This window comes from Lagopus muta, chromosome 2 (genome assembly GCF_023343835.1).
Source record: "Lagopus muta isolate bLagMut1 chromosome 2, bLagMut1 primary, whole genome shotgun sequence".
NCBI classification, from domain to species: domain Eukaryota; kingdom Metazoa; phylum Chordata; class Aves; order Galliformes; family Phasianidae; genus Lagopus; species Lagopus muta.
In genome coordinates this window covers 56,565,542-56,578,964 of record NC_064434.1, presented here as the reverse complement: position 1 = coordinate 56,578,964, position 13,423 = coordinate 56,565,542, and the positions used below count along the sequence as shown (strand labels likewise).

General features: G+C 41.1%; 1 protein-coding gene across 1 annotated transcript in view; it reads left to right on the top strand.

Annotated features, from left to right (window-relative positions):
• TXLNB (taxilin beta) overlaps positions 1 to 13,423 on the top strand; it is a 40,290-nt gene that overhangs the window by 5,557 nt on the left and 21,310 nt on the right. The window contains exons 2-4 of the mRNA XM_048936357.1: positions 847 to 1,278; positions 3,084 to 3,175; positions 7,774 to 7,944. Of these exons, the coding sequence (XP_048792314.1) occupies positions 861 to 1,278; positions 3,084 to 3,175; positions 7,774 to 7,944 (681 nt within the window). The 5' untranslated portion in view covers positions 847 to 860. The remainder of the gene's footprint in view (positions 1 to 846; positions 1,279 to 3,083; positions 3,176 to 7,773; positions 7,945 to 13,423) is intronic.

Here is a 13,423-nt window from a genome sequence, read left to right as displayed (position 1 = left end):
CCGCAGTGCCAGCTGCGCTGGGCAGCAAGCATCCTGTGGGCTGCGGGTTGGATGTGTCTGGAAAAAACTCAAAGTCTCCACTGCAAGTTGAAAGTCAATTATGTGACATTCAAACCAGAAACCACCATTGAATATCAATTTGTGTTACACCTGGTTGATTTTACAATGCTCTGATTTATTCCATGCTTTGTACTTTCTCAAACAAGCTGTCAGCAGTGCACTGCAAGTACAAGAGAAAGGTGGTTTGTAGTTGTTTATCTTATTATGAACTGTTTGTTGCTGTTACTATGTCACTGCCAGGCAGGGCCATTCACATATCAGGCACCATGCTGGGCTCTCCAAGAGCACAATTTTCAGTTCTCCAGCTTCTTCTAAAAACTTCCTTTTTCCTGATTGTCAACTTAAGATGTGCTGGTGGGTGAGAAACAGGAAATGAAAGTGATGCAAATCTGAAGTGAAGCTGCCCATGTCAGTAACCAGTGTTGCAGGTGAAACTAATCAAGAAAAATAAGCAAGTGGCAAACTGTGTTCAGGGAAGGAAGTAGTATGGATGGCTCTGGTGCAGTTTTGTGCTTTGTCACTTGCAACAAGAGCAAGAGGTCGTGTTTTGTCAGTGTTATCTTTCTGCAGGCTTCTCCTCTTGGTAGATGTAAAATTCACTTTTCTCCCAACAGGTAAATCAACTTGGTGGCTTGTTTCAGCATGTTGAATCCATCAAGCCAAAGTTAGAGGATGACCTGCCATGCCAAATCCCACACCAGATCACTCACTTCCTGGTCAAGCCTTGTGATCATTGAGAAGACTAATCTCTCTGCTTTTAAATTAACTCTGTTATTTTGCTGTCAGGTACTGCACCAAGCATGGAGAATGACCAGTTCACTGAGAAGCAGCAGCAGGTTCCCACCTCACCTAGGCAGGACATCCAAGGGCAAAGCAAGGAGGAACCTGTCCCCAGCTCGCAGCCCCTGTCCCCCACAGACCAAACCAGCTCCCATCCTGAGGTGGCCACATGTGACATCTCGGAGGAGCTGAGCCGGCAACTGGAGGACATTATTAAAACCTATGGGTCTGCAGCCAGTCTGATGGAGAAGGAAGGCACTACAGCAGGAACTGAAAGGCCGGAGAAGGGAGATGCGGGCAGTATGGAGGATGCAGAATATGAGGACACAAATGAAGAAAGTGAGAAAGACAAACCAGCTCCTGGAGATGCTTCAAGAGCAAAGGAGCCCAGCACCAGCAAGGAACAAAAGCTGGAGAAGAAAATACTGAAAGGACTAGGCAAGTGCTTATGTACTTACATAGTTGCTCTGCTAACAGAGGTAAAACCTCCTTGGACTTCACTCTTTCCCTTGTTAGGCCTCTGCTATGGCTGATAGGGACCACTAAAAACTACAGTGACTGTTATAACTTTTCTAACTGATAAAAATTGTCAGCAGTTACCCAAAAGATACAGTAGGCTTTATCAGACATTAATCCTTGTACAGGGATGAAAGCTTAGGATTTTATCACATGGCTGATAGACTAATGGTCCACCCAAACTAGTGGCCAAAGCTGCAAGTCTGAAGACACGCTGGACAGTACTGCTTCTTAGACAAAGGGACATCTGATCTCTTGTTTATGCTCCTGTACATTCATTTATTTTCCTACTTCCTCAGGTATGATTTCTTACAGGTCATAACTGTGCTAATGGTGCTACTACGTGGAGTGGCCAAGAGGGAAATTGCAGAACAAATTCAATGTGTTATATTTTATTCAGCAGACTCATCACAGACTGTTTGCAATAAATCAGTAAGCTTGTTCTCCCTAAGCGTAGCCATTGGTCCTCTTGGCCACTGCAGGATCCTCTTAGCTGAGCTTCAAATCCTTTCTACTGGACAGCCACTAGAGAGCAATGTAGCTGCATCCCAGTCTAGCAAACGTGCAGTTTGTTTCCACTTATACATAACTTCCTCTCTTTTGACTCTTTTCTGCATGAGAACTCAAACCCAACAGTATTCTAATCCTACAGAAAAATCACTGCAGAGTGCACTTAGAGAAACAGGGCTCTTTTTCCAGATTCCTTGGACGTCCGTGTAAAGTACAGTTCCCCTGTTCCAATATCCTTGGCTGTGGTTCGCTTGTTGGTACGTCTCCAAGATGAGTGGAAACACTACTAAAGTACAGTTCTCCAGCTGCACTTGCAACAGTTTTTACTCCATGATCGATTATAGCTCCTTTGAATTTATTTATACCAGTGCTATAGGGATAACTTAGTCTGAAATAGTGGATTTTCTCCACAAGTAGTACTTCTGGGCTGCACTATACTTGAAGTAGAAAGAATCTGTCCTAAAGATGAAGGTGAATTTTCCCTCCCAGCCTTTTGGGAAGAGGTACATATGGAAAAATATGTCCAAGCCATCCTCATGTACCACAGCCATCCTCAGCTCCAGGGAAGCCAGGGACATTTTGTATTCTAAGAACAAGCAGTATTCAAGCTCTAGCTCAAACTGAGGGCTGAAATGAATACCAAAAAGTATCAGCATGGAAGCAATACATGACTGTCTACACAGCTTATCATCACAGAGTTAGTGATGTATGCCAAGATAATTATTAGACTGTCTCTGGTATCCATATTCATTACACCAACTCAGGGAAATGTTTTACACCACTCTCAAACCTGGCTATCCGAGTAGGGGTTGAGCAGCACAAGAGTATCCCAGTTTCTGTCAGTTCACTCCTGCAAAGGAATTACATATGTGACCCAGTAATGTTTCAAAAATATTAAACAAACAAACAAAAAAAAAAGATTATACAGGAAAAAGTCATTTCACTTGCCAATAATTTTTGCTGGAAGAAAATACATTACTGAGGTACGAAATGGGAGCAAATTCAAGCGTGCTTGTTCTTAATGGGAGAAAATAAACAAGAGGAATTCACAGTAAAGATGGTCCCCTTCCTTCAAAAAAGTACCCCTCTCTTCCCTGAGTTTATTCGTAAAAAATGAATATACTAATTCATGCATAAAAACAAACACACACAACAATTTCGTAACAGTATGTCAGCTACAAACTATCTCTACCATCAAATCTCTGCTTCTTTTTAAGGAAAGGAAGCCACCCTACTGATGCAAAGCTTGAACAAGCTGAATACTCCAGAAGAGAAACTGGACCTGTTATTTAAGAAGTATGCTGAGCTGGTGAGTGCAGCACAGGTTCTCCTCCTAACTGTTTAGAGAGGAACCCATAAACACACACCATTCAGCACAGCCCAACCTCACCTAGTAGAAGCATCTGTCCTGTTAACTTATATAGAAAAGTAATTGTCGGGGCTAAATAATGACTTATGAGTGAGAGAAGGGGGGGAGTAAAAAGTCAGGAAAACAATCTGGAATTTGAGTTAGATTTGGAAAGGGCTAAAAAATTGGTAAGACAATAGTTGTACTTAAAGATAAATCTGTGTAAATATTTATGGCATAAGGAGGTATAACTGAAAGCATGGAGTCACTGGGATGCTATATAGTCACAGCACCCAAAAAATGTCTTTATTAAATCTGTTTATTCACTTTTATTCTTAACATGTCTTTCATACATTTCTACATACATTTTAATACTGTGAGCATAATTCTATTTTTCAGGGAGAAGATGATTTTATTCTAATCCTCTGAACATCTCTCCCTTCTTCAAGGGATGTATGTTTCTTCTCTTGTAAAAACTGCATTCGTTGAAAGATTATTCACAACTATTTTAAACTAAATACCCATTTTATACATCTCTACAGTATTCACTGGTGTTCATCAGAACTTCATGTAACAAATATTGGAATAGTGTGATTAATTTGTAATCCATAGTTACCAAATCTGTTTAGTTAGGTAAGTTAAAGAAGATGCAAAGGAAAAAAAGAAAAAGGAAAAAAAAAAAAAAAAAAAAAAAAAAAGAGCTTTTATTCTAGTGGCATGTTTTGAAAAAAACAGTCCTTTTCTTTGCACATACATCGATCCTTACAGTAAATCTGCCTTTCTTGCTCAGGCCATAGGGATGCAACAGGCTCAAGTCCTCCACAACCTTCATGCTGGCACTCAGGCACTGCCAGTATGTCCAGATAGCTAAAAAAGACGGGATAGATTCCTTCAATAGGTTAAAAAAAATGGACCTATGGAACTGTTTTACACTACCACACCAGCCCATGCACTGGAGATGAGCTCAAGCTCACAGCACCTCAGAGTGGCAGGCACTCCTGCTTTCCTTTTCCGCAAGGAGCCCTGCATACCTCTGCATATGGGCGTTCCTTCACCTTGCATATCACTGATCTGATCAAACTGGAAACAACATGCAGTATGAAGTGTCAGAGTGTGGAAAATCAGAAAGTAGAGAATTGAAGCCAATCATCAGAGAAACCAAAGTATAGTGAAATTAACAGTAAAAGCCCCTGAACCATAATGTTACACCTGCAATGATGACCTGACTCCCCTTCTCTGTTCTCTCCACAATAAGGATGGGTTAGTTTCAGATAAAGGATTTTCTTCTCAGTAGTTAAAGGTCTCTATGTCCTTAAGCAGTGAAAATCTCACATGTGAAATGGCTGCAGCATTTTACAGTTTACGGAGACTGAAAAACATGCCAAGCAGAACATTGACTTTGTAATTGGTTTTATGCACAGATGTGTCCATGTCTCATCATAATGTGATGTTCAGCTTTCCTTTTTTTCCATGTAAAATTCTCTGATTTCATAAATTGGACTCTGGCAGTTTATAATTGAGCCCTTGCCTAAAGGGACTTTGTGCCCACAAATTAACCGAAACAGGATTTCTCTGATGTACTCTCCATTGCATTCAGGCATTGTTGGAGCACTGAACACATTATCGCCCACATTGCCAATAACCCATGAAGGAGAAAGGAACTAAAGCAAAAATGCATTCAGTTTTGACATCCTGTGCAATGTCACTAGAATAAATCCTTTAATTAATACAACTCAAGGCTTGTGGGAAAAACCCTTACACTACACACTCAGCACAGCTTGTTAGCAGCTACCATTCTGTTTGCTCCCTGTTGCCCATCTTCATCACACACTTCAGGTCACTTTTTGCTTTTGCTGAGTTATCTTCCAGCTGTATCAGTTCCCTGGTCCAGTTAATCATGTAGTGATGTGAGCACTTCTGCAGCACAGCTCTGGGGAAAGTGCAGCACTGTGCCAGGCTGAGTGAGCTGGGTGCTGGCCATGGCTTCAGAGTATGAGGTGATGCTGCTGGCTCTGACTGAAGATGCTGCTCAAATGTAGGGACACAGCACTATGTCCCCACAGTCACTCAGCTATCTGCTATTTAAGTGTTAGCACATGCTCTGGCACAGCCTATCATGACGAGTACATGCAAAAATGGATGGCATCAGAAAACAGTGTGGGATGCATCCCTGCTGGTATGAATGAGGCCATACCTACAGGGAGGAGAGCAACTGAACCGTTTGGACATAAGCTGTCCCCTACTACTTGCCACCAGAGAGCATTTTATCTGCTCATTCTGATGCAGCCAGAGTGGTTGAAGCTGGTAGAGAAGACTGTGCTTTATTTTAGTTTTTGCCTACAAACAGTCATTATGGAATTCCACGTGAATGGTTTGTTTTCAGAAATCCTGAGTGTCTCTCAAGTTCTGGGTGCAACTATACACTGATACATAGACACGAGTATTGCCAGGATACAGTGGGGTCACAATAAAACTGCTTTTTTCTTTTTCTTAAATTGAAGTTTGTCTAACTAGGTCAGCCATCGAAAATCATAATTCCTTCTACCTGAAGTGAATTTTAGCTGATATTTCATTACCTATTTTTAAAAATTCATCTGTGGTGCTCTTTTGTCATTCCTATTTACCAGTGAATTTCCTTCTTCAGTACAAAAGTAATGCCACATCCTAGATATTTCTAAGAACTTTCAAACCTAAGTTTCTAGAGCTAGGCATTTTTAATGAAAACAACAACAACAAAAAACAAACCAAAAGATGCTTGGAAGCTTCTGGTATCGTGATTAAGAGCTATTTCACTCTGAATCCCCTACCTCAAACACAGCTTGAGCAAGTCATCTTAAATTTGGACAAAGCATTATCTGCTAAGCACGGGCTGCACATGAAAAATGTGAAGAAAAAGAACTTTTTTTTGTGTTTTAAAAGGGAAGAAAAAGGGGCCAAAATCAAGCTTATAAAGGAAAACAAGTCTTTAATTACAGAGAGGCTATTTTTCCCTACAATACTAGAAGAATTATTCCGACTTGATTAGATGTAGAGGCCTTTATTCCAGGGTAAAAATACACAGAACTCATGCTGAAAGTTGAGCATAAATTGTAAATATCCTCCAAGCTGGTGATTGCTTTGGTTTGTGGTATGACTAGCAGTGATGTGATTGATAATACGCAGAGCTCCATACTATAAGCATAAATCACAGAACATCTGCAGAAAACAGATCCTTGGGCAGAGAAAGTGCTACATATTATTCCTGCCATCTGTCTTGTCTGAGCTTCACATCACTTCTCTACACTCATAAACTTTCCCAGTCATACTGGGGTTAATAATCAGTACCAGCAGTATCATATTGTTAAATAATGTGCCCTAATAGCAACTATTATTATTAAGGTTTTCATATTGTAGCTCATGAGTAACTGGAAAACATCTGGATTTTAGGAACATCTCTTAATACATACATGCCTGTAATAGAGAGAAGGGTTGCTGCAGGTTGGGGTGGAAGAAGAAATCATCAAAAGCTTCAGAGGTGAAATGCTTCTTGGACATTTCTGTTACAGTGTTAATTTGCAGTACAGCAAATTTGTCCAACAGCCAGTAACAGGCATGTGTTAGAGGGAATGACCGATCTTTGTGGAGCTGCTATCAGCAGTTCTGATGCTCCCTCTCCTCCCACCTCCAACATGGTTCTCCCCTCCAGCCCTTCGGGCAACACAGGTCCTACACATCTGCAGAAACAATTGCCAAGCTTTATACTCCTCAGAATTTAGGTGGAGCCAAAGAGCCAGAAAGAGGTTTGATTCCCTGTAACCCATCCCCATTGCAGGGGCCTTCAGAAACACAACTGACGGACAATCCATGAATGAGAGGAGACTGGCAAAGAGGAGGGGAGGTGCCCAGTGGATGTTCAGGGGAAATTCTCCCCTGAAAAGCCTTGTCCTAGTTTGGCTGGGGTTGAATAAATTTTCTTCCTAGTAGCCTGTAAAGCACTGAGTTTTAGGTTTTAGGGTGAGAATAGCATTGATAACACACCGGTGTTTTCAGTTGAGCAGCACTTGCAGAAAGTAAAGGCCTTTTCAGCTTCCCAAACTGCCCTGCCAGCGAGGAGGCTGTGGTGCACAAGAAACTGTCCCTGTTTCAACCCACGAGTTCTGGCACTTTTCAGTTTTCTTCTCCACCCCACTGTGGGGGTTAGTGAGTGAACAGCTGTGTGCTATGTAGCCTCTCACAGCGTTAGACCACAACAGGTCTTCTGCTTCCAACGGCAGCTAAGCTTTTGCACAAGCTCTTTCCTTGGTTTCCCATGCTTTTTCTGTTGTTTTTTTTTTTTTTTTTAACAGTTTTCTGGGTTTCTAGGAAATCTGGGAGTTCTTTTTCATGAAGCTGTAAAACAGAATGAGCAGCTATTGAATTATCTCATGATCTAGAGAAATCTCACTGTGTAAAGAGCTACCGACTGCTCCAGTTCTTAAAATTACAACAACAATAAAATCTCACAGCTTCCCTTCAGATAAATTCACTTTCTTTTCTTTCCTTCTCCTCTCCACTTGTTTTAATTCCCATTCCCTGCCCAGCTTGAGGAGCATCGTGCTGAGCAGAAGCAGCTCAAGTACCTGCAGAAGAGGCAGGCCCAGATCACCAAGGAGAAGGATCAGCTGCAGAGTGAGCACAGCCGAGCCATCCTTGCTCGCAGCAAGCTTGAGAGCCTGTGCCGGGAGCTCCAGAGGCACAACAAAACCCTCAAGGTGAGTGTTGGCTACATCAAGGTACCCAGCAGAGATTGAAGAAGGTACCAATGCCTTCTCACCTCACGCTTCGATACCAAATTGTAAGCAAACTCTAGACAAATAATGTATGTTCAAGTCTTTATGCCTGTTCACATCAAGGCCCTTCTTTTCTTCCTTTGGAAGTGTCCAAGTGCTTCTGAATGTTGAATGTGTTGTAGTTGTTTTTTGAGCATTGAGTTCAACTGGGGCTGTTCAACCTGGGGAAGGTTCAGGAGGGATCTCATTTATATCTATAAATACCTCAATGGAAGGTGCAAAGACGACAGAGCCACGCTCTTTTCAGTGGTTCCTGGTGCCAGGACAAGAATTCACGGGCACAAACCACAACACGGGTGGTTCTGAGTGGGTGGCCAAAACCTGGTACAGTTTGCCCAGAGAGGCTGTGCAGTTGCCTCCTTGGAGATCTTCACAAGCTACCTGGACAACCTGCTCTGGGTGGCCCTGCTTGAACAGGCAAATGGGATCAGGCAGTCTCCTGAGGTCCTTTCCAACCTCAGCCAGTGATCCTTTGATTCCAGTCTCACCAGTGTTAGCTATAAGTCCTTGTCATGTTACCAGGTGGATCAGCAAAGGGAAAACTAGTAGTGTCAACAGGCCAGTTCTGCCACATTTGCTGGGGCAGATCACCCTTTCCCTCCCAGAAGGGTCATTCACTCAGATCCAGGCCTGGCTGCCACACCAACTTTCAGTCCAGCTTCAACACGCTGGCATGGAGGGTGGAGAAGTGGAGTGGAGAGTGGAGAAGACCACTGGGGAAGGGTGTTTTTTAAGCTGCGTCAGGTCTTACAGAAAGTATCTTCTCAGATTCCCAAGACTGCAAATGTGAATGCATGTGTATCATCAGAGAAATACGAACACCAGATTTGCTACACAGGACTCATAGAAATCTGGCAGCTGTTTTTGCATTATTTGAGTACTCAGGCATTTTCAAGTGATCTGTGATATCTGTCAATCAGAACACTTGTTTCAAGACATCAGTCTTCAAGAGAGTAAGGATGCTGACACTGCTTGTGAAAGCTGTCTGGATTACGAACACCAGTTCAAAATGGAAATGTTCAGGAGTGCCAAAAGGCTAGGATCCATGTATCACATCTGCCTACCCCTTGGTGCATCATGCCATTTAAATGTGAAATTTATAATATGACTATTCTTGAAAAATCTTACGTTCAGAAAATACATTTCTGTTGTGATCTTACTTTTTTACTTTGAGTGAATGTCAGTGACAGTGGCGTCATACAAAAAGCTTCTGCTTTGGTCTATTAAAAATCCTTCTTAATGGGGATATAATCATCTGTAGTATTACACACATGAATTCTCAGCAGCAAGAATCATACCTCATATAACCTCTATCAACAGATTTCTACTCATTTTTACCAACTCAGAAGCAGGCTTTTAGGATCTAACCTCAACTTTTATTGTATGTTGATAAGAATGTATCTGTGAGAGGGAATGGCAATGTCTAAACAGATGCAGTGCATGAGTAGGTGGATGGCAGTTTAATGGATAGGCAAACTAGAAGCAAATCTCCAGGCACTCAGTCATGGTAGCTCGAAACCATCAGTTAAATTTGTGCTGGCCATTCGTACAAAACCTCAGTATCAATCCACACTGATCTACCAAACCTTCTTTGGGAAAATCTCTCAGTAGAAATATAAACCTGCTTTGGAGTGATCTAAGACTTATAATTTATGACTTAAGATTTATGTCCAAGGCAGTGGAAAACTGAGGTATAGAGAAAAACTGATTATATTCAGAAAACATATTTGGAACTGGTTTTCTTGAATGACTTGTACGATCTTCCCAGCTGCCATATGCTTACTAATCACTCTATTAGAGAATATCATCTTTCATTTCAACTTGCATATAGTTTATAATGCAATTCATCTTTACATTTAGAAAAATCTTTTTCCAACATCTTCAGATCTGTGGGGCTGTTTTGCTTTGTGACGGTGTCTCCGGAATAAAATCATCAATTTCTCACTCTGTTCTGTTTTTTTCCCCTGTAACTATGCCAGGGAGGCAGGAAATGCCCAAACCAATCTTTCAGTAAGAAGTGTCCAAATTTTGGCCACTTCTCTCTATGGAGCCAGAAAACTTTTAGGAAACACTGAATATTTTTTTTCCTCTGGTTCCTGCCTTTTTAGCATTTAAAAATAAAATAAAATAAAATAATAATTAAATAAGTCAGTATGACAATATATTTGCAGAATGAATTAGGATTGAATTAATAAAAGAAGACATTTGATGTTTTTCTCCGTTTTTGTCTCTAACAATTTTAAGACAGTTAATGGAATATTTGCCTTTAGGCTTTACCTTCTGGAGATCTGTGAGTCTCCAGAATCTCATCTTCAGTTTATTTGAGTGTAATTTTCTTTTGCTTATGACTGTACTGAGAGGGCCTAAAACAGGAGAATCCACACTGTGTTATTCTTAAAACTTCATGCTTAAGTAATTTTTATTTTGGCTTTGGCAGAACAGAGAAATTGATTCATAATTTTTTTTTTAGCTCTTGGGATTAGCACTTCTGATTATGTTCCAAAGACTGGAAAATAAAAATTGTCAGAGATTGTATCATTTTAATAGCAAAGGAGAAACCTGGCTTGCCCAGATCATGAACATCCTCTGACTTGCCATGTGGCACATTATATGCACATCACGTCATGTAAATGTCATCTTTACTCATCTGCTGTGTGGAGCTCCCATTAATTGGAGATTGGTGCAGCCAAGTGGCGATGAATATGCAATGCAGAGCTGCACTGAAAATCCACAGTGCATCAGAGAAGATAATTGCTGGCTAGTGTTGGATACTGGCCTCAAAATTTCACTTACTTACAGTCCAGCTATTCAGATTATTTCTTTGCTGTTGCATTTCACAGCAGAAAACAGATGCTTAATTCTCCCTCCAAGAAAAGCAAAATAAATGTTCAGAAAATAACAGAATATATTCCCACTGCAATGGAGAACAGCTCTGCTAAGAGCAATAGCAACTCATTTCTTTGCATTGTGTTCATGTTCTGCCAATTATCTGACAGTCTGGTGGCTACTTAATGTCTTGTAGTGACATAAATCTCTCCTGTCCTTCCTGCTACAGGCATTAAGCAATGACTTTCATACAAATGTCACAACAGTCAACAGTTTTGATTATGGGTTTGGCTCTAAACTGCGGACCTGAAGCTCAGACTGGGCTGCCTGGGAGTGAGTAGAGCTCACTGAAAATGTGGAATCTGCAGTAACATCGTTTCTGCTGATAGGGCTTCAGCAGATTAACAGTTGTCTTGATTTGTCCTAGAGAGAGAGAAGGACCAGAGATGAGGTTGCACTTCTATTTGCAGATTATTTCACATTCCAGCGCTAAATCCAAACTACAGAATACCTTTGTCTTAGTTTTACAGTTTAATTTTAGTTTAATTCAATGCATTTTTACATTTTTAGCAGTAAAACACTGGAGAGTGATAGCAGTACTGCTATAGGACACAAGAGTATACCTTGTATAGGGCAGATAGTACGAAGATTAAGGGCAGAGGAAAGAGAACAATAGTTTAAGGCTGGATTTTAGTCTTCCACAAATGGAAATCAAAAAAGAATTTACAATGTTGTTTTTATTTGTTTTTCTCATTAGAACTGAATGCCTAATTCCAAAGTGTTTAAAGATTAAACAGAGTGTGACAGTGTGGTTCTCGCATCATTATAAATTCACCATGGTGATGCCAAGAACTCACTGCCCCAAATACACTCTTCTCTGCTCCCACAACCAAGCAAGGCAGAGGCACTGGGTTCCACACAGTTACTAGGGCTGTAACAGCAGTAAATGAGGGCAGTCTTCAGTCCTCCCAGGTGGGGACAAACTTCCTTTTAAAGGAACTTCTTAACAGTGTGGAGTCTTGAAATGGGAGGGATTAAGGCACCTACTGGAAGAAAAAAGGCCACATTATGGGGCCAAGTCTAAAGAAAGAGCTGGGGCTGTAGCCTTGTGATAATAGTCTGGGTGATGCTGATGGCTTGAGGCTATCAGACTGGGCCTGCCCAAGTGAGGAGATGAAGAGGAGCAAACTCTTGAGGCAGAGCCCATATTACCTGAAGGTAATAGAATCTAGAGTCATACAGGAGTGGCAGTGTTGCAGGCAGCTCAGTGGTACAGCACAGCATCGGGCACAGAGAGCTCTTGTTTCCCTGGCACAGGGACTCCAAGGAGCCTTGTGGGGCACACCCTAGCTCCCACAGACAGATATCTTTTGGCTTGTTCTCCAAAGGAGAAGAGGTCAAGATAAATATTCTGCCGTGCATCAGGAGGCTTCTTGGTTTTCGGTATCCTTAACCATGAATTTTTTGCATTCTGCATGTACTCTTTATAATTATTCAACTCAGAAGGAAGGATGAGCAGGATGCAATATTCTCTGTGTAACACATCCCCTTTTCTTAAAATATATATATATATTTGCATGATTACTACTCTCAAGATATCTAATTTCACCTCATAACAGAATTGTTAGTGTGACTTACGCGCAAGACACCAGTTTTTCATTTTACATTCAGCTGGATTTATTACTTCAGTGAGCTTTAAATCAGAGCAATGACATTATGCTGTGACACTGTTTGGTCCATTAAAACAAAAAAAATATTTTTGAAGAAGGATGTTTCAAAGCCATGGAAATAAGATTCCAGACATACAAGTTTCGTTTCTCAGTCTGCCTTTGACTTCTTGAAGGGAGAGCACCTTGTTGCTTTTCTCCCTGCTCAGGGCTGCACCTATGCCATAGAGAAGAAAGAGCCATGAGCAGTTTTTAAACAGCATATGAGAGGTAAAACAAAGTTCTGATTTAACTTAATCTATGAAGGAACTCAAGTTTTTGTGTTCAATTTTGACACCAGGTTTTGAAGCAGGAATCCTGTACCCCTGAGCCATTGCCCAGTTCACTCTATAATTCCACCTCTTCTGAGAGGAAGCCCTTCTGGAGTCACACTTCATTCTATTCTGTTTGTGAGCACACACACATGTTCTTGTGTAAAGTGCAGAGCACAAACAGGATTTTGGAGTGATTTCTGCTCATTATTGAATAATTAGCAGATGGCTCCAACAGTTTTCCTCCTGTCATCCAAGGCATTGTCATCTCTATAACATCCTGGCAGCAAAAGGACAAATGTCCTCTACCTTGAGCAGCAGTTGTTCAAGATCAGTCTTGTGATTTGCATGCTAAGTAGAGCTGGGGCATAGAGCTGGGGCACTTGGTATTCAACTTGCTTTAAGAATAGGACCTGAATCAACACCCTTTCTGTCACATTTATGATATAAATTATACCTCACTCGAGTCAGCAAAAGCTTTATTCAGATGTATTTACAGAAAATATGCATATGCAGTGTTATCAGAGACTTTTATGTAAATGAATAGCTGAAATAGTCGAAACCTTATTAGAGTGTGCCATTTGCATGCTGTGGAGA